Genomic DNA, 24,972 nt, shown 5'->3' on the forward strand with positions numbered 1-24,972 from the left:
TCAGGCTCAAGCATGAAGACCCTGCACTTCTGGGGTCTGTGGATTCTACTTTAAAGCCACTGACTTCCTCAAGAGTGTTAAAAGGTCCTTGAACCAATCACACATAGATGAATGTGAATATAACACACTCATTGGGCAGCTCCCAGAACAATCCTGGAGTGGCCCCAGCAACACAATCAGAGAGCATCAATAGGAAAAACAGGAGCAAGGGATTAAAATTCTAATATGCTACAGCCTAGTCAACCAGCCAGTCAGCTGGTTATAGCCTAAGCAGTTAGTTGTTTGTGGCCTAATTATCTGGCTACAAAGCCTTGTGAAGCCAGCCTAAGTTCATCGACTGTGATCAAACTGTGTGGGGTGTTTAGACCCATTGGTGGGGTCTCAGCACAAATCCTTGCTCCTTGCAAAGTTTTACTTAACATCACAGTATTAATTTATAGGTGAGTCCTACACAAAGGAAGAGACAAAATCTGTTTCTTTTCTTTTTTTTTTTTATTGGATATTTTATTTATTTCCATTTCAAATGTTGTCCCCCTTCCTGGTTTCCCCTCCACAAACCCTTCCATCCCTCTCCCACTGCTTCTACGAGGGAGTTCCCCTACCCCCCCCACTGCCACCTCACCACCCTAGCATTCCCTACCCTGGGTAATTAAGCCTCCATGGGACCAAGGACCCCCCCTTCCATTGATGCCAGATAAGGCCATCCTCTGCTACATATGCAGCTGGAGCCATGGGTGCCCCCCATGTGTTGGTGATTTAGTCCCTGGGAGCTCTGAGGGGAGGTGGTGTCTGGTTGGTCAATATTGTTGTTCTTCCTACAGGGTTGCAAACCCCTTCAGCTCCTTCAGTCCTTCCCCTAACTCCTCCATTGGGGTCCCCCTGCTCGGTGTAATGATTGGTTGTGAGCATCTGCATCTGTATTGGTCAGGTTCTGGCGGAGCCTCTCAGGGGACAGTTATACCAGGCTCATGTTAGCAAGCACTTCTTGGCATCAGCAATAGTGACTGGGTTTGGTGTCTGCAGATGGGATGAATCCTTAGGTGCAGTCTCTGGATGGCCTTTCCTTCCGTCTTTGCTTGACTCTTTGTCCCTCCTTTAGACAGGAGCAATTCTGAGTTAATATTTTTGAGATGGATGCGTGGCCCCATCCCTCAACTAGGGGCTGTGCGTAACCTCTAGACAAGGTCTCTACGGGTTCTATCTCCCCTTTGTTGGGTATTTTGGCTAAATGTCATTCCTGTTGGGTCCTGGAAGCCTCTTGCTGTTTCAAAAGCCCAGTTCTCTATTTAGTTAATGACATGCTGGTCTGGCATACGTGGATGTGGAAAGAGGAAAAACCTGTTGGCCATGGTACAAATTAGTATCCTACGCAGCTCTATAAAATTTCTATTAATACGGCGAAACCAAGGTCTCTTAGAAATATCCATCCCCTGTTTCATGAAGCTTTGCCTGGAGATGGATGTCTGTAGCAGGGAGGTGAAGGATGAAGATGTTTGGAGGACCTGCTGCACGAACGCATGTATCAACGGCACTTTACCATATCCTTAAGCACCAACCTTCCTAAATAAAAATGTTTGCCAAGGTGCTCTGTCACTTTGGAATACATGTATTTCATTAAATGGTGTCACGCTAAAGTAATTCTCCCAAGCTGGAGTTATACCCACTCCTGTTGGACTGCGGGGCCTCCTGTGCATGGCCCCCCACTGCGATACACGCCCTTCCTCATTCCAGCAGTGATCCTTGGCAACAGCTATGGTCTTTACTAGGAAAACAATAGAGTGACCCCATGGAGGTTGGGTGCAATCATTGCATTTGAAAACACAAACATTAATAAAGATAGTATCTTTCAGCTAGTGCCCCTCCTAACAGAGAAGCTATTGACAGTTGAGGGCTTCTGGGAGAGACACACTCAGCCTTCTTCAAGGGTGGCATCTTACAAGGGTCTTCAAAACCCCTGATAAGCCATCATGCTCCACAGGATATCCCCACCCCCAGGAGTATATGATATACAGGATTATATGATATGGTGATACCACCAACTGTGCTTTATGGTTTATTTAAAAAGAAAAGAAAGGGGGCACAGAGATGGATCAGGAGGTGGGGTGGATCCTTGAGGAGTTAGGAGGTGGAATAGAGAGTGAATGTGACCTAATATGCTGTATAAAATTCTCAAAGAATTAATAACTATTTGAAAAATTAGTGCCCTTTTCCAGTATGTGCTGTTCTCACAATCCAGGACTCTTCTTTTTTTCTTTTTCTTCTTCTTCTTCTTCTTCTTCTTCTTCTTTTTTTTTCACTTGCAGAGACAGAAGTCTTAGGAAAATCCAGTCAGCTCTTTTTATGTTCTTATATATGGATTTCTGGAGAAGCTGAATTGACAAAATCTCAACATGAATGTGAGACCCAAGGACTCAAATCCCAGACTTATGAAAAGGCAGGAGAAAGAGTAAGCCCCCAGGTCCCTATGTTCCTCTTCCTCTGCTTCCTTCCTGTGACTACACTAGTCCTCATCATAACTAGCAGCCCTGCTATGCCTCCCTTTACTAAAATGGACTTTAGTCTCCCAAACCATGAGTTGGAACAATCCTTCCTTAAGTTACTTTCATCATGCACTTTGTCACAAAATTGAGAAAACGCAGTCAGTTTTGCTGAATCATGAAGTGTTGGGAGCCGACATTTAGCAGCTATCAGCTTTGCAGCCATCTCGAGAGCCATACACCCTGACAAGAGACTTGTTTTTCAACAGCCTACAACAGCTGAGCACACTCTGATAAACATCTTGTTTATCCCACATATCTTGTTTTGCTGTTTAGTGCTCACAGCTGCTAGGCGCACGTGGTATCCACGCCTGCAAGGCGCAAGGTGCACGTGCTATCCACGCCTTACACGCCTGTAAGGTGCACGTGATATCCACACCTGCAAGGCACGTGGCAAAAGCGTATAAATACCCCGGACTTCCCTTCAATGAGAGGAGACAATAAACGAGACTTGATCAGAATCTCTGTCTTGTCTCCGTTCTTCTCGTCTCTTCCCCTTTATCACCACCCTCTCTCTCTTGCTAGACCCTGACCCACAGATCAGAGCAGCAGAGCGTTCCGAGACAATGAAGTAACAGTGGCTGTGCTCTTTAGCAACCCACTCTTCTGCAAGGACATTAAAACATAACTACATCCTGCAGATATTTACGGCAGTACACAGTTCATGTCATGTATGCCATACTGTGTGGGTGAGAGAGAGGGGAGAGTGGGAGAAAGGGGAAAGAGGGAAGGAGGGAGGGAAAGAGAGTAAGGAGGAGGGCCATTTTCTGTGAGGTGAACAGTCTTCAGGCAGTAAACATACAGGAGGAAAAAGCTACGGTGGACATTTTGCACACACACACACCATCAGCATCTCACATGGACTGGAGGAAGGTTGAACCTCATGCTGTGCGTGAGGATGGGGAGACTTTGGCATTCCTCCATTCGTCTGAGGCTCTGGGTCCTTGGCACAGCTGGGCCCATATCCACAGCACACCCTCACTCAGGGCTCTCTCTACTCCCTGTGTAATCTGCCACTGGAAGACTGCAGCCTAAGTTTACAGCCTACCCAAGAACACATCCATGTATGGTAACCAGGCTGTTGTCAGATCAGCTGATTGCCAGCCAATAACAAGCTGTTATGTTCACAAGAAGCAAATTTTTCATGATACCTTACCTAAATAAGGCAAGGACAGGAGCGATAGAACAAGCTCTTTCTGTATGTCACTGTCCTTTATGGCTTATCCTTCTTTGCTCAAATAAACTTAATTTGTCTAAAGGTATTTACAATAAAATTCCTCTATGGCTGTGTCTAACCTGTAACTACTGTCCAATGTCCTCTATGGGATGCCCACCTTCCTATTTAACTTATATACTTTCCTAGTGATGCATTCTTAAATTGCTATGAATCTCTCCCTCCATAACTAATGCTGGGAGGGAAGTCTTTGCAGATACATGAAGCTTTGGGGGGGATGTAACCCCAGAGAAGAAGTTTCAGTCCATGTAATTTAACTTGACTGGTTACTGTTATATAGTTCTAGGATTGACCCAGTCTGATAACCCTACAAGTACGGCATACAGTGCCTGTGCCTATAAGCCTACACCTGCCCCCTTGCTATTCTAGCCTTTTTCTGTTATCAAAACAAGTTTCATTTTATTTTTATTTATGTGTGTGTCTGTGTGTCTGTGTGTGTGTGTGTGTGTGTGTGTGTGAGAGAGAGAGAGAGAGAGAGAGAGAGAGAGAGAGAGAGAGAGAGAGAGAGAATATGCGAATCTTTGTGTGCAAGTACCTGCAAACGGCTGGACATACATCAGATCCCTGGGAACTGGAGTTATAGGTACTTGTGGGCCACCTGATGTAGGTGCTGGGATCTAGACTCCAGTCTTCATGATAGAGCTGCAAGGACTCTTAACACCCAAGCCCTTTCTCCAGCCCCTTTTAAATTCTTTTGTCAGTCTGATATTAACATTTATCTCACTTTGATATGTATTTCTCTGATTTCTATCTGAACTGACACATTCTTACAGAATTAAGTTCTTCCTTCTAAGAACATGGAATATCTCCTCATTTATTCAGGACATTCCCTAATTTACTTCATCCTTTATCTATCACTATGGTTACATTATTCATTTAGGTTGTTTCTAAGAGACGATAAAGCTGTATAAACGATAAAGGGAGACCCAAGCTATTTAGAGAGCTCATGGACCAAACTGGATGTGCTGATTTCTGAAATCAGGAGGTGGGCAGAAGGATAATGATTTGAGGCCAGTCTAGAACACATAGTAAGAGACCCTATCAACAGCAGAGAGATGGAGAAAGGGGCAGAAGATGGCATGAAGATAACAGCTTATGGGCCAAATGAAGGAAGATGAAGAAATGAATGTGTGGATGCTCTGAAGGCTGCTTTACCCTCTGCTTTCCTCTGCCAGGTGCTCAGAGAACATTAAACAGAAAGGGCAGAGGATTCCCAATGAGCCTCCCTGCTTAATCTTTTGTGAGCAACAATAGACCTTCAGCACAACCCATAGATTCTTTCCAAGTTCTATAATATTCAATTCAATATTTCACTTTTAAGCTGTTAGCAAGTGGCAGGATTGGGTAGCAAAGATGTGAGAGACAACATCGCCTCAGGGTCAGTGTCTCGCAGCCCTGATGTGATGGCAAGAGAGGCTGTCAAGTTACCCAGCAGGTTGTTGCACCTTAGAAGTGCCAATCACATCTGTCTAGTCTTTGGAAAGAAACTTCCTCTTCTGGGGTATGAAGTCTCTAGCTTCTTTGAATCATGGAACCTACCATGCTTTTGATATTGGTTGCTAAAATTAAGATTAGAAATGATTTTATGTAAAATTATTTGGTGGTGAGATGGGGCCAATATCCAAAGGTAGGTTGAAGACTTCTGTTTTGTCAGGAGTTCTCCAGGTGGCTCTGGTGTTCAACTAGGTTTGGGAGCTGTCATGGGCTAGTTTTTTGCTCTGTGCCACAAGCTAACTCCTACTGTGCTAGACAGTCACACTCTTAACATGCCCAGCAGCTGCCTCCCAGCTTAGAGATAACCACTTTCTGTTGCTGTAATTCAAGTGCTGCTTCTGCATCAGAAAAGAAGGAAAACACTGTCGGTAACTCCACTCGCCTGCTCTACTAATATTATACCAGCAAGCCGGTTATTTCATACTTTTGTAAACTTCAAAATCACACTTGCGTCTTCTCCAAGAGCTGGACAAACCAGAGCAATACAAAGCATCCCGTCTCAGAATGTTTCCAATAATGCCTGTGTTTGAGAGTGTGCTGCGCTCCGTTAAAAGCAATGGCTGCTGCTACGGAGAAGGGTATAATTCTTTCCTGGATTATAGGAGCTGCAGCTCATGCAGAGAGTCCTTTGTGATGGAGGCCAGTCAGCTTTTATGGACTTCAGTGCTATTTGCTTCAGTACACTTTGAAATGCAGGGTCAGCTCACTGGGCTATATCATGCAATAATAACACATTTTTATAGGCATAGCTTGTCAGAGCAGCAACAACATGCAATACATAAAACCAATAAACACACGATGTCTACAGATCCTATCCTAGTAACCAGATAAAGCAATAAAATTGACAGCAGCCATCAAAAAGCTCCCTTCCTGACTCTGTGGGGTGAATTTACTGTTGCTTAATACAGAGGAGCTGCCAATGGGCCTTAGATCAGTGTGCTGCTTTGGTACAGCAACTCACAGGGAATGAGTGGGGCAGGCCTAACACATGAAAGCAAGATGAGCTTGCCAAGGCTTGAGACATTGGGGCCATTAGTGTTACACATCTGGAGCAGAGATTTTCTACAGAATATTTTGGGTTCTCCAAGTTATAAAATAATATTAAGAAAAATGGTGTGGTCATGGTGTCTCTATTGCTCTATAGGGTTTCTATTGCTGTGAAGAGACACCATGACCCCAGCAACTTTTACAAAGGAAAACATTTAACTGGGGCTGGCTTACAGTTTCAGAGGTTCAGTCCAGTGTCATCATGGCAGGAAACGTGTGCAGGTAGATGTGGTGGAGGGGGAGCTCAGATTTCTACATCTGGATCAGCTGGCCACAGGAAGTGAATGGCCTTGAGTTTCTGAGACCTCCTCCCACAAAGCCACACCTTCTAGTAGTGCCACTCCCTTTGAACCTATGGGGACCATTTTCTATTGAACTACCACACAGAGTGGTGGATTCACAACTGGTATCTCCCATTTTCATTTTATATCCCTAAGGTAGGAATCATCTGGCATCTGTAAAAACAGAGAGAGAACCCAGCGGGTTAGTGTTTTCTAAGACAGCATTCTGAATGTGGGATCTATCTACACTTTGAGAGGAGAGAGAGAACGGAAGGAAAACATGAAGAGTATGGTGGCCTATTACAGAGATCAGTCGTTGGCTAGGACTCCACAATTAACCTCTTCTTAACAATATCCTAATTATTGGAGGCTTGACCTAGAAATCCATTATTAACAGATTGCTCTGGGTTTCGCTGGTAAGAGATATGTGGGAGGTGCAGTGCAGGAAGCAATGAGATGTTGACCACAGCTAAGGGTAAGTGGGAACAGGCTCCGTCACAGCAGTGAGCACTGGGAAGAACTCAGGGATCAGAGACCTGCAAAATCTCAGCAGTTGTTCATGCTATAAATCATGAGGGTTGTGTGGGAGCTCAAGGACCGGGCTTTCTGCACAAGCTGCAGACTGAGTCGAGCTCCCTAGCACTCATCTAAAAAGGTTGGCAGAGCAGTGTGCTTTTGTAACCCCAGAGGTGGGTGCAGGGGCGGGGCATGGAGATGGATAGATCCCTGTGGTTTGGGTGCATGCTTCATTCAGTGAGGGATCCTGTCTCCTGTAGGATAGTGAAGCACTCGCATGACATCGCCATCTGGCCTTCACTTGAACATTCACGTCTGAGCATGGGCACACACACACCCTGAACCCTTATCAGGTCCCAATTGTGATTCTAGCCACTGGAGAGCCAGAAGGACAATAAAGGCGTTGGAGAGGTCACTGGATCTGGTGACATTCACCATTGGGTTTGGGTTGGCTCTATAGAGAAAAGCCATTTTCAGAAGAGAAAACCATGCCTGCAAACCTCAGGAATGTGAGGACTGACTGTAGGAGCTTCCAGGGGCAGGAATGACCAAGTGAGAAAGGCTGAGTCCCTAAGTAGCAAAGAGGTTCATCCCAGCTGCTACCTGCCTAAGAAGCTTTCCAGGGGTGAAAAGAAGACCCGGGTACTCTCATCATTCTGACTGGATATTACCATTGGTCAATCATCCTTTGACATTTGACCAGCATTTCATAATTAACGTATCTAACCTAAAATTGGTTATGAAATTTAATGAAGGCTTTAGGCAGCTGCCCTTTAGTTTTCCTGGGGAAATTGGGGCCAGGAGTCCTCACAGATACCAGAATCCTCAAATATTCAAGTCCTTTATGCAAAAATGAATAGAATAGTATTTTCATACAACCTGCACAATCTTTTCACATACTTTTTGTGTTTAGATCACTAACAATACTTAACATGATATATACTGTATAGTTATGTTGTCTAGAAATCAAGAAATTAAAAAGTATATATATATATATCTAGTATTTATGCAATCTTTTCCAAATATTACCAATTTATTGGTGCTTAAATTCCTAGATTCAGAGAATAGTAACTATAAACATTACAATAACTGAGTTTCAACCAGCAATTCAGACTTCAGAAGATCCAGCCTTCACCAGAAGGATTCTGGGACTTGGGAAGTATCTTGTTCTGTCTGTCTGCTTTCAATAGCCTCATACTGTCTGTCATTGCTACACCCTTGGGAATACCCTTGGCCTGAACAGAAACCCTTCTCAGTACAACTGGCCTTATCATGTTCCGCTTAGCTAGTGTGCAGTGATATGTAAATTCACAATGTTTCATTGCGAAGGTGTGCAGTATTCTCCAAAGGGATCAACAGGCTTTGGAAGGCCAGCCTGGGAACCAGACACAATTCTTCTCTCTGTTCCTGTGGGAGAGAGATCCAAGGACCAGAACCCTGGATAATAAAAAGAGCAGTTTGGACTTTAAGTCTGAACTTAAGAGTTCACCCACCTCTAAGTCTGCAACCAAAGAGCCAGAATACTAGATCGGGAAGAGGAGCCTCCTTGTGAAATGGCTGAAATCTTAACCTTTAGGGATGGATAGGACCAGGCTTTACAAGTTTTGTTCTTTGGTGCACCCTAGGGGTTTCTCAAAACCTTAGAAAGCAAATAATTGAGGTGACTAATAGAATTTAGTTGAGAACAGAATCTATTACTTTGTCTTTTCTTTTTAACTCATTGTGTATTTTTGGGGGGTTTTGTTTATTTTTATCTTTTGTCATTTAAAATGTGCATTAGATTTTGCTGGAACTTAACTTTCCCAAATGGCTCAATTACAGAGAGCTTAGCCTCAAGCAAAATGTCAGAGTGTGTGAGAGAGTGGAGGGTCAGAGTTGGCCCCAGCATAGCCAAGTTGGGTGGAGGCTGGGCTGGGGGTGGGAGCCAGGGTTTGGCCTGGGGTGGGTGGGTGGGTGAGAGGGGTGGGATGGGGTGGGGAGATGATCATGGTTATGATGTAATGCTCTTTTTTCTCAGATGGGTGGGGGGTTGCTATTGGGTATTCAGTGAATGTGGGTCACTTTTCACTGGAGGAACTGGCTCTGTGTCTCAGCCACGTCTGGTCCTCCAGCCACAGCACCATGGGAGACTCATATGAGTAAGACATATGTTCAGAAAAGCTCAGTGAACCCCTAGCCCAGTCCTAGGAACCAGTAGAAAAGTCTGGTTACTCTAGGATTACAGTTTCTTCACTTGGGACAATTTTGCTAAACACATTTATCTGCCTTCTCTGGAAACCTTGAACTAAATGTGCTGGTATTTCCACCTGAGAAAGTATTTCACAGCAAAAATCAACAAAACAGCAAACAAGAGCAAGCATACAATGAGAAAGAAAATGCCCACAGCTGCCATCCTACACGACAGGGAGACATCGGAGAGCCTGACTCCCTTCAGCCATGGGGGATTTGCGCAAAGAGTGTCCTCTGTGTCCTCAAGTTTTTGCATGTTTTCTTTGTACCATTCCAAAAAGTAAATGTTTGAGCAAGTGCAGTCAAGGGGATTTTGTCTTAAATTAATGGTCCTCTGCTGGGACAAGATGGGGAGGAGACTGGGCAGGATGATGCTGATGTGATTGGAGGCTAGATTGAGGTAGATCCCCTTAAGGTGACTAAGAGCCTCGATGCTACTGGATGTCAGCCTGTTGTGACTCAGGTCTACGTGATTCATTATCTTCAGACTGGTGAAGGCTTGCCGGTCAATGGAGGAGAGATCGCAAAAGGATAAAATCAGGATTTCTAGGCTTCCCAGTGTCTGAAGTGGGTTGGTCTTTTGAATATTCCCTTTTGGAAAGTGATTTCCCTGTAAGTTCAAATGCTGGAGCACTGGCAGGCCATCGAGGAGATGCTGATTGCTGATGTCAAGGAGGCAGTGGGAGAGATTTAGTACCTTCAAAAGATGGAGGTTCTGGAAGGGACTTTGTGCATCTTTAACCTGTAGTCGGGTAAATGCCAAATCTAGCCGCTCTAGCTGAGGACATTCTTTGAATGCCTCAGTCTTGAGGCCCAGTGGTTCATTGTAGCTCAGGTTCAGGCTCTGTAAGTGAGACAGGTTTCTGAGTTGCAGGTTGCAACAGTCAGAAGTGTCAATGTCATCATGGCTTAGATCAAGTTCACGAAGATTTTCTAGGTTTTCTAAACAGCCAGTACCAAGCTGGAGTCTCTTCATGTTGCCTTTGACATAAAGGTGAGTAAGGGAGGGGAAATTAGAAGCACTGATTTGGCACAAATTCTCAAACTTATTTGCACTGAGAACTAATTTCTTAAGTTTGCTTAGTCCCACAGTCCCAGACGGCAGTTCTCTCAAGTGAGTGGCCGTGAGGTCCAGTTCCTGGAGGCCACTGAAACAGTGGAATGTGTTGGAGGAAATGTTGAAGAAGTGATGCTTCTGTAGGTTGATGCTCTCAACAGACATTTTGCAGAGACCCTCAAACATGGAGGAACTAATATCTTCGTCATCAATGTCCTCAAATGTCCCCAGCCAGAGAGACTGGATAGTAGAGTTCTGCAAACCCTTGAAGATAACGAGCAAGCTGTGTGTCCCTCCAAAGTTCAAACTTCGGAAGGCAGTTGACGTGAAAGCCCCTGGCTCTATTCCTGTAATGTCATTTCCATTTAAGTTAAGGCTCAGATTAGTGGCTTGCCGTAGAGAGCTCAGATCTTCTTTAGACAGGTAATGGATAGCATTATTCTGAAAATCCAGGACCTTCAGCTTCTCTGTTGGGAAATTTTTGGGGAGCTTAATGGAGGAAATATGGTTGCTTCCAAGATAGAGACTTTCCAAGGATTGTTGATTGTGCACTGGGATAAAATCAATACTGGATATTCCTGTTTGGATGAAGAACAGATGCTTCAGTGCCTTAGGCCCACTAAGTGCTGTCTCTGCCATAAATATCAGGGGATTTGCAGTTAGCACAAGTGTGTCTAACCGATGTTGGCTTTGGAAAGTATCTTCATGTATCCAGTAAATCTGGCACCTCAAAGAAGATAAGAACATTCAGCAATCATTTATACAGGGACAAAAGAACAAATACCAGCACAGTGGTGGACTAACAGATCCATTGTTGAAACAGCCAAATAGTATACATTACTGAAAAGTAAAACAGAACCTTATTCCATACACACAGAAGAGTTTGATGGATTAATGAATAGCCCCAGTTCTGAACACTCTGATTCAGAATTTAATCTATATTCCTTGTCCCTTTTAGAGTGAATTCTCAGGGATTTTTAAATTTCTTTTTTTTTTTTATGATAAGAAAAACAAAAAACAGTGATTTGATTGTCAAAACCCAAACTATGCTTTACTGCTTAATTTAATATAAACTATACCAAAAACTATATATCTGCATAGGAAACAATATAGATTAGTAACATCATAGACAACATATAACCTTTACTGATTTTTTTCTTTTCTTTCTTTCTTTCTTTCTTTCTTTCTTTCTTTCTTTCTTTCTTTCTTTTTTTTTTGGTAGAGGGCAGTGTTAATAAAAATTGAATCTGGGACCTAACGCATGCTAACATATATTCTACCAGCAGGCTATAGTCTTGCTCTCTTTTTGTATCAGGTAAACATAAAAGGGGTTTATGAAGAACGGTGTGTCAGAAGCTACATGGAAAAATGCTCCTTGAACTGGAAAACAGTAAAGAAATCACTGTTCTGGTATTCTATCTAAAAATACTGGATTAATTACACACTTGCGCACATGAACACACACCCTTTTGTTTGCATGCATGTATACTGATGGTTTCCTCGTCTGCCCACAAGTGAGTAGTGATATTGGCTGTAGCATCTGACGATAGTGCTTATAAACAAGAAAGATCACTATAGATGCATGTGTTCTCCCACTCTGCAGGAATGGAAGGACCAATGTAGAAAGCTGCTGAAAGGGTTAGAGGTGTTGTGGAAGCATCAGGCTTCTTTCTCCTTTCCACAAACGCAAGTTGCACACCCTTGTTTGCTTTGGATATTTCTGCCCATGTGTTCTCAAGCATTCAGACAAAACTTTCTGGCTATATTTCACCAGTTGGAATCATGATTCTGCCTCTAGAACAGATAATGGAACTCTTTATCCAATTCGTATAAAACAAGTAAATAGTTAATAGAAGCCTGAGGAAGGGGTGCTAGCCTTTAATCCAAGCTCTCGGGAGGCAGAAGCAGGCAAATATTTGTGAGTTCAAGGTCAGCCTGCTTTACATAGTGAATTCCAGGACAGCCAGGACTACATAGAGAGACTTTGTCTCAAACAAACAACAACAACAAAATTACTAGAGATATCTATGAGTTTCTCCTCATTGCTCAGTGACAGCCAACTCTGTTAACTCGCAGTGTAATATGGTATCAGATTTGATCCAGATTTGTTTTTATTTTTGCCATTGTAGAGTGAAAAATTATAAAGGTCATTTTAACTGAAAATAAGATTTCAGGCCTTCACATTCCAGGTGAAGGACACTTGCTGGATTACATTCCTCAAGCCTCTCCCACGGGAGAGGCCCAAGGCAGGAAGACACGTTCTTGACCACAGATAAAAGATGCTGCCACCTAGGTGGGGCTATAGCCGGAAAAAGTAAAAATAGTTTATCTGAAATAGCAGGATAGGGCACAATGGCATGGTAAAAACCACATTTTTGAGAAGAATGCGTGTGCAGAGTGATTTTCACATGACTCTAGATCATTTGGGCTGGATTCCTCTGAAATGTTCCACTGTTCTTGGTTACCCCTCCCTCCCTTGGTCTTCCCAGTGCTATGTTCAAAATTTGTAAAACAACCAATCATGTGTAACCGCGTGAAAATGCAACCATTCATGTGTAAGTGCGCGAAAATGCCTTCCTTTCTCCACCCCATGCTATAAAAGACCCTTTAACACACCACTCTGGGCCAAAACCTTGCTCTTGGAGCTAAAGAGCTTGTAGTTTTGACTACTGGCTAACTTCCCTAATAAAGCCTCTGCTGATTGCATCCCGGTATGGTTTCTTGTGATCTTTGGGTGGTCGTGATCTCCTGAGACTTGAGGAAGGGTCTCCCGAGTATGAGGGTCTTCACCATCAATAATTCTTAGATGTGATTTTCAACCCTCCTAATGCCACAACCCTTTATTTAATACAGTTCCTTATGTTGTGTTGGCTCCTCAACCATAAAATTATTTTGTTTCTACTTTATAACTGTGATTTAACTATTGTTATGAATTATAATATAGATAGATATACAGGATATCTGACATGTAACCCTGTGAAAGGGTCATTCCACCCAGAAATGGGTCCTGACTCATAGGTTGAGAACCACTGCTTTAGAACTTCCTAGACAGCACTACTAAGGCAGAGCTGGAAAGCAGAATGTTTTCCTCCTAATTGACTGGCATTTATTTGCAATAGAAAATAGCACTCAGAATATGTTTCTTAGGAAAGGATAAACACACAAGCCCCTTATGTGTGGCCCTATAGGAGATATCGGAGACACTTGGGATTAGACACTTGGGGTGTACAATACAGTTTTGCTTAAGTAAAATGTCAAGAGCACTCAAGGAATTGAAATACCTACCTGGTTAAATCCAGAAATGTGAGATTTACGAGTCTGCTGAAGGTCGTATTTTGAATCGTAGGCAAGACATTAAAGCTGAACTCCAAATATTCTGTTGAGTTTGGTAGAGTGCCAGGAATTTCACTGAGACCTAAATTTTCACAGTTGTATGTTTTGTTGGCTTCTTTCTGATGGGAGAAGCAATATGAATTAATACTGGATTTGGTAGTTTGATTCACTCTCTAGAAAATTCATGCATGATTTGCCTTTTGAGAAGCAATCCCATGTCTAGTAATATTTATCAAAAATCTACTTGCAAAACCACAGAATGCTTACACACAGTCTTATTCATCATAGGTTTTTTTTAAAGTAAGAAACCACAAAGAATAATAATGAAGCACTCTGCCTTGCTTAGATGATGATTCAAATAAATCAGCTAGTGAAAGGCATTTGTAGTCCATCAGAGAACTCTGAATGATGGCATCAGATGATGTTGAGAAAATTACACTTTGTTAGCCAAGGATTGGCTGTAAGCCAGCGCGTGGGGGGCACACCGCTAATCTCAGCACTACAGAGAGGATCAGGAGGCCTGTGAATTCAAGGATGATGCGAGCTCCATAGCAAGTCCCTGTCTCAACAAACACCCTCCAAACAAACAACAATTAAAAAAAAAAACAAAAACAAAAACAAAAAACAAGAGAGCTTTCTATAGTACAAAAGCATGTTTCTAATCCTAAGTACTAGAAGAGAAAAAGATTGTCAGTAGCCACATCATTATCGGTATGAGTCTAGATGAACCGAATGTGGTTCTCCCTAAAGGAACCCTGTAAAAACAGTCTTGCCCAAAACAAGCTACCAAGTGAATGAATAAATTTGAATCTAGTCTAGCTTTCTATCTCCAGGTGAGCAACAGAGCAGCTTTAAGTTAAAACATCACAAAGTAGCAGTCAGCCAAATAAAGAGAGTGAGACAGTCTATACATTAACATTCTACACAGTAACTGGAAAAAGAAGGGGACAGTGGAAGAGGAGGAGGAGGAGGAGGGTGGGAGACTGTTAAGAAATAAGGAAGAGTCTAGTGAAATAACGAAGAGTCTAGAGATAGGACTCAGTGGATAAGGGCACTTGCCACAAAGCCTGCCAGCCGGAGTTGTTCCCGTGGAACTCACGGGACAGAAATAAAGAACCAACTCTTGCAAGTTATCCTTGCAAGTTGACTCCACCCACATGTACACACATGTTGAAAAGTTTTTAGAAGAGAAAGATTTTAGAAGAGAAAGATATATAAGATTTGTTAGAAAAGCAAATAATAGTAATAGACTAATCTCTGCTTAGATTATGATTTTGAAAAATGTTAGGAAAAGACATTCTATTAACCATCAGAGTACTTGGAAGACAAGATTTAATGATATTGAGAAGTAATAAATTTTCCATAGAGAGGGGAAGGGGAAGAGTAGATTTCTTAACACCAGTGGCTAATGTAATTACGTAAAAGATCGGCTTAGTCTTTTGAGATGCACTTTAAAGTAGCTAGAGATTAAATGACAAAGATGAGATTTGTTTTAACATACTTTAGTAAAAAAATAAGTAAGAGGAGAGAGAGAGATCAGATAGAGATCAGTCTATAATCCCAGCACTTGGGAAGCTAAGACAGGAGGATTGCTGTGAATTTTAGCATGTCTGAGATAGAGAAAGCCCCTGTTTCAACAATAAAACAAACAAACAGAATAATAAATAAATAAATAATAATAATATAAAATAATAATATAAAACAGAATAATAAATAATAAATAAATAAAACAAACAGAAAAGGAGGGGAGGAGAGAGAACTGGGTACAGAAAGATGAGCAACAGGGATCAGCAGTACGCAGATATCTCACAGCCTACATGAACACAAATGCTGCTGGCCCTTGGATGGTGAGGGCATGAGTATTTGGAAGCTCTTGTAACTATTTTGTAACAAATTTTCTAGACGCAATGTTAAAAGGAAACTAGCATAGATACCGGGTATTTCAACCCTAAAACATAAATCATCATTTCCCCTTTTTGGATCTGCAGGCTGTGACTACCAGACTGTGGGACTTTGGGTCTACTCTGTGTCCAGCATAGTTGAAGATCTTAAAATCTAGTGGGGATTGACTCCTCAATCCCTAATCTAAGACGCAGATCTTGAACTAAGTAGAAATGGGAATGTATTCAACAGAAGGCCACCAAACTATATGGTCATGGTTTATCTGAGAGTGCTACAGTATAGAGGGCTGGTGTATGTCTGATGAGGGGAAATAGGTAGCAAGGTCTGCTGATGTACATCGCACGTAGGGGGCTCCTAGGAAAGAAAAGTACCATTGGAGGTACAGGAAGACGGACAACAGGGACCACCAGTGCTCAGATATCACAGCCTATGTGAACTCATGCAACTGCCCAGCTCCTGGTCCTGGACCTGCTCTCTGCTGGTTCACTGGGGCTGCTCCACCCACCTGTAGTTCAACTGCCTTCCTACTGCTGTCTACAAACTGATTTCCCTAGCAGGAGATAGGAGTGCAGGCCCCTTCCTGAGCTCTGAAGAGCTAGGCTCTTGAGTGGGCATCACTTCCGTCCCGTTTAGCTTAACTTCATTTCCTGCCCTGTGGCACACTTTCTCCTAGCTCCACTAAGCATACGCATCCACAGGAAACCGCTGGTTTCCTTTTGTGCTGTGAGGTTATTATAAGTGTCGCTGAAGAAAATGCCATATTTATATTTCCTTGTAATTTATTCTCCATTTTTATAGATCCAGAGTCCTCTAGGCACTGTCACAAATCCATCCACATAATGTCCTTGAAATGCACACTTTGCATTTAAAACTTAGATTTAGCTGACTGGTGGTGAAAAGCACATTACCAGACTGTCCCTGGTGCCTATGAATGAGGCTCACCCAGAGAGAAGCTGTGCAGACTGGGCTCAATGCTACTATGGTTCCAGGTGGCTTGAACACTATTGTTTTTTCTGGTCCCCATTGGCATATCACATACGTGTGGAGAAAGGGGAATCCCCCAATCTGCCATCTGTATTCTAATCCTACAGCAAAAGGTTTCCCCCTCCTGCACATACATACCCAGGACACTGAGATTATTTCCTGTGTCAGTCTCTCCTAGGCTTCCTAAGCTTTTTGCTGCACTGATGGGATTCAGAATTCAGAAAGTAGGGGCTGCAGGAATTCTGCTGAGCCAGGGGCCATGGGAGCTGCTGGAGAAGGAAAGGCAAGACAGTGAAATAGGGGCGGGGCTGGGGGAGGGAAAGAAAGGAGAGAGGAGGGGAGGGGAGGGGAGAGGAGAGGAAGAGAGGAGTGAGCACCAGGGCCTGACAGTGTCAAGAAGGAGCTCACCAAAGTCTGTTCCACAAATCTCCATGGAGCTGCAGGAGTAGAGTTTGACAAAGCAAGTCAGTCTGAGGAGGGTTTTTAAAGGGGTAAACCACAAACCAGGGGAGTGGGAAGGGGAGGTACGGTGTCTTGGAGTTTGTGGGTGGTCGAGACTTCCCGAGACTTGAGTAAGGGTCTCCCGAGTTTGGGGGTCTTCAACACAAATTGTTATGACCATGATAGTCAGCAACATTTTCAGTTGATTTGTATTTTTTTTAAGGCTAGATGTGTGAGCATGGGACACACATGGTCACTCTTGTTTGTTTCTCTGGAATGTAAGGCTTTGTATATTACAGATACCCACTTTATACCTCCTTAAGAACAAGGACGTACAGCCACAGTACTATTATCAAGTTCAGAATGCTTAACAGCAATTCGGGTTGTTATCCAACAATCCGTAATTTTTCCAGTTGTTGTCACATTGCCCTTCAAGGCAATTTTCTGTTTCTCCAATCTGGAATCATACCTTCCTTGTATTTGTTGTCAAATTTCCACAGACTTCTGTAGTCTGAGGTAATTCCTCAGCCTCTTAAGACATATATATATATATATATATATATATATATATATATATAATTTTTTCATATCTATATATGAAAAAAATGTAGACTCATTGTGCCAGGACATCTTGTATATCTACATGTTTCCTGGTAGAAAGCTGCATCTTGGTAGAAGCTCCACAATAGTGACCTTGTGTCTTTCTGGACACTGTCAAAGCTTTGAGTGAGTTCTAACAGCACAGCATGGGGTCATAGTGGAAGGTTCCTGCTTCAGAGGATGAATAGACAGACCGCAGGGAAGCAACCAACAGTTCAGTCACTCCCATGCACTTCTTTCTGGAGATAGGCAGTTTCCAAAGTTGCTTTTGCACTCTTCCTCCTTGATTGGTTGCACTGACTGATGACAGGGCCCATCCTTAATGTGAATTTCTGTGCCAGCAGGGCTTCGGCAAAGCCACTCAGATGCGTGCAACTGCACACACCCTGCTCTGGCTCAAGAAGCATTTGTTTGGGGCGCAGGGTGCACTGGGACCTGTGCCCGAGGCTCTGTGTCAGCTGACCTGTATCAGCTGACTTGTGTCAGCTTGGTCGCAGGGCTGGGCCTCTTTCACTCAGAGCAGGGCTCCCAAGGACCTAGTGCCACCTTTGTTTTGCCACCCTCTCTCCGTGCAGGCTGTCTTTTGCATTTTTTCAATCAGGACTGTTATTTTGTTACTGCTGTACCTCAACTCCCTCCTGTCTTGCTGCATTTTCTCTCCTTGCAAGCCTTGAGATTTTTTTTTTTTTTTTAAATTGGAAGCCTTTGGATTTCTCCAGAATGCTTAGCCCCACGTTTTGGATTGTCCAGTACACGTGACACATACAGGCATGAGGCTTTGGAAACACCTCCCTTCCCCCACCCCTCCCTTTAATCACCTTGATCCAAAGGAGCAATCTGACTGGTAAGCTAAATTCCAGAGCAAAGATTACTCTGTCAACAAAGCAAAGCAAACACAACAAAACAACAAATGAAACAAAACCTCCCAGGAAGGCACATCCCTAAAATTATGCAGTTAAGCTCCTCCAAGTGAAGGACATTCCAGTTAAACTTACTTCTGAGCCTCTCCAGCAGCTTCGGGTTGAGACCCTCCTCTTGGGGGGAGGGATGTTGAACAACACTTTCATTCAGGTCCCTTATCAGATATTTACATTACAATCCCTAACAGTGGCAAGCTTACAGTTAGGAAGTAGCAATTTTATGCTTGAGAGGTCATGACAACAGGAGGAATTGTATTAAGGGGTGGCCGCATGAAGAAGGTTGAGAACCACTGCTCTACAGAATTAGCCTGCTTGCCATTAAATGTAAGCTCACAGCACTGTAATGCCTGGGCCTCTCTTTTCCCAGCAGTAGCTTGGGGATGATAGCTCACCCTGCAGGCAGGCAAGCTGTGAAAAGCATCCAGACAAGGGGCAAGGGCTGGACAAGCCCAGAGCAAGAGGAGTTCCTAAGGAATCAGCATATCACCCCACTGTCTAAAGTTTCTGGAAAGCTTTTGCATCTGTGAACATGAAGTTTTTAAAGCCCACCCTGCTCCTAGAAACCGAAAGACTTTCTTACCCTGGTTTTGAGTGAAGAGAGAGGCCAAGAGGAGCATACTTGAAATGGGGTGGGGGAAGTAAATTTACAGTCTCTGGAAGTAGTCCAGAATGCTTTGAAAATGCTATAACACAACAGAAGCAACTGTGGAACACTAGCAAGCTAGTCCCTAAAGGCCTAGTCATGCCTGTAATTTTGTTACACACATAAAGAGAACATGTGGCATTTAGCAACAGAAGATTCTCTGTGGAGTGTTCATGATTTTTATTATAATTTTCTCAGAATTTGTGTGTAGGTTGGAACTTTTCTAAGCAAAAAAGTTAATTAAAATGTTAACCCTGACTTCTACCCAACATACACATATACAGAAATGTATATATATATCAGTCCTTAAGCTGTGAAACTTAGAAATATGAAACAATTAAATCTTCCCGAAGAAACTGTGGGATAATATCATGATAGCCTGGGGTAGGTCAAGCTTTCTTAAACTAGAAATGCATTAAAAGTAAAAGAAAAACAACGTTAAATTGAGTTACAATAATATAAAGAATTTCTAGTTGGCAAAAGATACGATTAGAGAAGTTGAAAGGGAAGTTTCAGAGTGGAAGAACACATTGGCTATCAGATAAGGAAGAACCCTTACAAATCAAGGCGACAAAGGAGAAGAAGGGCAAAGACGTATGCATTTCACATACTCAAAAGTGGTAGTAGAGGGCTGGGGGGTACATTAGAGGCGTAATGCTTGTCTGCCATGAGACTGACAATGGGCTTGACTCTCAGCAGTGCAAGAAGAGGGGAGGTGTGTAAACTACTGTGATCACTACTCAATGTAATAATTTATCAGAGAAATTAAAACTGAATCCCAATAAAAAACTACTTCCCCAACCATTAGGATGGCTCACATTTAAAATCAAATGTTAACAAGACTCTGAAGCAATCAAAAGTCACATACACTGCCAACAAATGTTAATTAGTAGCGATGTTTTATAAGGCTAGCAACCCCCCCCCATACACAAACCCTATGAACAAATATACCCATGCAGGTACTCAGTTCATGTAAATTTGTTTGTTTGCTAAAGAAAGACATAATCAAGAAAGTCCTAAACCAACATCATACATAACTTCTGAAAAATTATAAACAATGCAGTTTTTTTATTAACAGTAGAGAAATACATAAATTGTGGTTGGGTCTTCAACCAAAAAGAGTATCACTCAACAGTAGGACTCAACAAATAACTGTTACACATTCATCAGAAAGTGTCACCAATTTAATGTCAAGCAAAAGCAACCAGGGAGCTGGAGTTTCTATGATAGAACTCTGAGTGTATGAAGTTATCTTTTAACAGGCATAAATGCAACCATTATGATGGATCTAATAATACCTGGGAGGAGGCTTAAGGGCTCCTGGGGTGTTGAGTACCTACTGTGTCTAGAGCTGTATGTGGAGTAGCTGTGTATGTTTGTTAGCGAAAATGCAGTTAACTGAATATTTAGGGCCCTGTGAACTTTCTATATGTGTGTCTTGCTTCAACAAAAGTTTACTAAGCTGAAAAGATAGCTTTTATTTTTACAAAACAAAACCTTCTTATTATAGTAGGGGAGATGAGCTTAGGATGGTGAGTCATGGGGACAGACAGACAGACAGCAGGTGCCTAATGATGCTTGAAGTGGGTGGGGTGAGGAAGAAAAGGAAGCAGGAGAAGGAGGTTGATTTGGATGGAGGAGAGGGCCACACGTGGAACCCAAATCTCGAATTCTCCCACTTGCCTGTGCCCTAGCGGTCAGGAACATGAAAAAACATGCTCCCGTCATATTCGTGCATTAAACAGCCTTGGAAGTCAGCTGCTTAGAAAGAAAAATGAAAGAAAATCAAAGAGAAAAGAGAGATTGGATGTTAATGAAACCGGTTACAAGGCTATTTAAAAGTAATCCCGTGTTAAGGGGCAGCCACAGGGTGGAGGTTGGGACTGCTGGGTTAGAGGACTTCACTCTCACCTGTCTATCCAAAAGGGAAGTCTTCACTCTAACACAGGTTGTTTAGGGGATCTGGGGCACTGAGCCCCACCCCCAGGACCCGAAAGGTATAGTACTAGAGCAGACAACTTCTCTCTTTTTGCCCCGTTCCTCTTCCCCCTGCCAAAGCAGGGGCCATGTTCAAAAGGGAACTGGCAGCATCAGAACCTGGTGTTGTCCTTGGACAGTTGGAATGGCTCAGTAGCTCTGTTGGAAGCTTCCCTTCCTGGACTCCTTGTGGCCTCAGAAGGGCTGGACAGATTCCCACAGGTGCAGGGCTTTGAGAGCTAACCTACTACATATAGAACAGAGCATTGTATATTGCCTAGTTCTGTGACACTCCAAATGAATGGCAGGATCATTCTGTCTGAGGATGATGTTAGCAGGTGCCTTGCATTTGTCTTTGGTCACTGAGGAGGTGATGTCCCCATTCTCATCTCCCTACGACATCTACATGGTGCATGACATTGAGCTCCCAACTTAAATGCAGTGAGTGGAGCTGGGGCTGATGAAGGCCCTTTCCTCTTTTTTTTTCTTTCATAGGCCGAATTGTGTCCCATCCTCCCAACCATGTACTTCTGCTACTGATGCTCTAACTCCCAGGACCCCGTGCCTCATGTGATTATAACTGGACAGAAGGCCTTTCAAGATATGATTACAGTAAAAGGAGGAACTCTGGGTAGGTCCTAAGCCAGCATGACTAATGTCTCAATAAGAGAAATTGAGATATAATCGGACACCCATCTAAAGGTACAGAGAAAGTCCTTGGAAGAAAACAACCTTGCTGCTACCTCCCTCCTGGATCGCTAGCCTCCAGAAATGACAAACAGTAAGTTCCTATTGTGTAACTTCCCTCACTCTGAAGCTCTGCTTCTGGAAGCTTGAGGCCACTAATACAACATCCCCGCCCTGAATTTCCCTGGTATCCTCTCTCTGCTGAGAGTCTGAGAGCATCCCGAGTCCACCCAAATTCAAGGCTAACAAGCTTCTGTTTGTTTCTGCTCCAGACTTTATTCCTGGCTTTGGGTTTGATTCATACCCTTGACTTCTAACTACACCTCAGGCTCATTGTGCCCCTAGGTATCCCTGGCTTACATTCTCCTTTCAGTCTTCAAGTGGGAAAGTGGCTAACCAAGCCACCAAGGCTCACAGATATTTCTGTCTTCACCATTTGTCAAGCAGGCCCATGTGGACTGGCCACTTGCCAGAGTCAAGGACAGCAGTAGGGAGGTTGAGTCATTTTAAGATGGCAAAAGACAGAGGCCATTCTCTCTCTCCATGGCTTCCCGTGTGTTCATTCTTACAGTTTAAAACAGAAGGTTTGAGTTGCCTCGGTTCTCAGATTTACTCTCTTGGGTTAGTCCTACAGATGGAAGGGTTTGTCTGACTGGAGGAGAAAATCAATCTCATTCACAATGATCCTTATAAATGTTCTAAATCCTGGCATGAGCCTGTCTTTACTAGTCTTTACCAACACAACCAAGAAACCAAAGGGCTCTGTGGGGAGTGGCCATGTCCTGGGATGGTGGACAAACAGCACCAAAACCTATTGCTATCTCCAGTTGTCCCCTTCGGGACAGCAGAGACTGAAAGCCAAGGCTCAGATGAATCTGTAGACGGTATCTCAGGTTTTTCAGCAAGTGTCAGCTGGGTAGAGATAAATAGTTTGGACTCACCTCAATGCACCTCTGATCCGAGGATGTGATGGCTTGGCAGCTGGCGGAGAAGAGGACCACTAAAAAGAAGCAGCTGATGTCCAGAGCCATCCCAGGTCCAGAGCAAGCCCAGCTGCGTAGGATTAGCTAATGCTCAGAGCCAAGCAATCTAATCACACTCTAATAGCCCTGGTAATTTGGCAGGCAGTGAGGTGCTCAGGTCAGTCGATCTTAGAACCGAAATGCTGGGAACTGCTCAGCATTTGTGGATCTGCGATGCAAAAGAGAAAAAAAAAAAAGGGGGAAGTTCTTTTTGCATACCAACCATCTTGGCCAAAAATAACTGAGAGCCCTGCCCCATGATGGCCCACTGCATTTCCTGTCAAACATGGATGAGTTGTGCAGCCCTCTAGTCTCACTATGATGCTTCCCACTGGCTTGAAGCCAGTTTCAAGAGATTTGGACCACTTAGCCAGTTTCTAGTTCTATCCTTGTTAGAGTGTGCGAATGCAGGAATCTGTACTCACACTGGATTCCACTTTTTCTAGCTGTCCTTGTGATTGGCTAGAAGGGTTGGAGCAGGGCAGAAGCTCCCCTGCAGCAAACCAAAGGGCTTTGACACTGGGGACTAGGGCAAGAGGTGACAGGCCCAACAGTCTTGCTAGCTGAACCTCAGCTGCTTCCTGGACCACTACTGTTTTTTCTGTGGACAGAGATTACGTTTTCTTTCACCCTGGTGATTTAGGACTGTTAAAACAGCTCAGGTGAAAGTCCCTTTCCTGGCCTCACAAATGGCTCAATGTTAAACAAGACAGCTGTTAAAAGCCTGGACAATGGAGTAGAAATAAGTATATCAGCTTGGGATAGCTTTTGCCTTAGAAATAGCTTTGAAATTGAATAACTCAATTGTTAAAGTGATTTCTTAGCATGCATGAAACTTCCAAGTTTGGTCCCCAGCATCCCATAAAATAGCCATGGGCATACCTCCCAGAAAATTCAGCATTAGGGAGGTAGAGGCAGGAGAATAGGCTGGTCAAGGTCATAGGGAGTTTGAGGCCAGCCCAGGTTACAGGAAAGCCTCCCTAGGGAGTAAGGGGAGAAAAAGGGAATAGAGAAATCCCTTTGATAGGGGTGGCAAGTATTCAGATGATCAAGGAGTGGCAGGGAGAGAAAAAGTTCAAGCACTTACCCAGTAAACTTAGCTACCACAGGTCTTTTCTGACCTTGGAGCAGTTGATATATAGGGGATAATTGGTGTTGCCTCCTAAAACAGTTGAATCATAGATAGGGCAGAGAATGTTCACCCATCGATTTCAGCAGAGGCTGGACATGGGCAGCAAAAGCTTCTCACTGGGGCTATGTTAGGGCTGTTCTCAGTAACTAGGCTTTCCATAAAATGCCATCCTCACCAATGAGCATACCTCTGAAGATGCTATTTGCAAAACATGATCTAAGCCAATAAAGGTGAGTGGTAGGACACTTCACGGAAGGCATCCGTTATGGTGAGGACCCGTAGGTGCTAAGCCTCAGGTCCATTGCTTGCCAACTGAATGACCTCCAACAAGACACCACACTTCCCTGGATGTAGTTTCTCATCTGAAAGACTGGGGCTGTTCTGCTTACGTCGCATGGTAATTATGAGGATCAAACTGGATCATTCCTAGGAAAATGTTCTTAACCTTAAAGCCCTACATAAACATAAAGAATGTGAAGGAAAGTCTAGTATGAACCACCAATCCCAATGTCATGTAAATATCACTCTCAGGAAATTGTCTCCTACCCCAGAGACACTGAAAAGGCAGATTACTTTCTGTCTTAAAGAAAGGTTTGATGGCTCCGTTAAGGCCATAAGATTTTGTCATTTTCTGAGGCCACATCATTTGCATATGATTTGCGTGCGTTTGCATAATGGATTCAAAAGACTCGCTGCCAGTGTATAAAAGTAAAAGAAAATAAATGAATATGAGTGACCTTCTGCCACAGCATTCAAATCAAATATTCAGGGCATAATACCCTGAAATATGAAATAGATTAAAATTTAAACTATTGCAAACAGATAGGAAGATAGGTTTTAGAGTTCAGAGGCAAGACTGAAGCCCTTATTTGGTTCCAGATTGTAAAGAATCACATTCTCCTAAAGGTCACCCCATTCAAATGATTTTCATGCCTC

At 43.2% G+C, this 24,972-nt stretch overlaps 1 protein-coding gene across 1 annotated transcript; it reads right to left on the minus strand.

Moving 5' to 3' along the window:
- Positions 1-9,058: 9,058 nt before the first annotated feature.
- Positions 9,059-23,072, minus strand: Cd180 (CD180 molecule). The gene is made up of 3 exons (XM_034523619.2): positions 22,824-23,072; positions 13,681-13,847; positions 9,059-11,122 (listed from the first exon to the last, which is right to left on the minus strand). Exons 1-3 carry the CDS (start codon positions 22,911-22,913, stop codon positions 9,394-9,396), a joined length of 1,986 nt encoding a protein of 661 aa, XP_034379510.1. The 5' UTR covers positions 22,914-23,072; the 3' UTR covers positions 9,059-9,393.
- Between the last annotated feature and the right edge of the window lie 1,900 nt (positions 23,073-24,972).

The sequence above is a fragment of the Arvicanthis niloticus genome, chromosome 19, assembly GCF_011762505.2.
Source record: "Arvicanthis niloticus isolate mArvNil1 chromosome 19, mArvNil1.pat.X, whole genome shotgun sequence".
NCBI classification, from domain to species: Eukaryota; Metazoa; Chordata; class Mammalia; order Rodentia; family Muridae; genus Arvicanthis; species Arvicanthis niloticus.

Coding starts and splice junctions, on each gene's coding strand:
- Cd180 (XM_034523619.2), bottom strand. CDS start 22,913: ATGGCTCTGGACATCAGCTGCTTCTTTTTAGTGGTCCTCTTCTCCGCC. Junction 13,848..22,823: donor CGGATCAGAGGTGCATTGAG/GTGAGTCCAAAC, acceptor TTCTCCCATCAG/AAAGAAGCCAACAAAACATA. Junction 11,123..13,680: donor ACATTTCTGGATTTAACCAG/GTAGGTATTTCA, acceptor ATCTTCTTTGAG/GTGCCAGATTTACTGGATAC.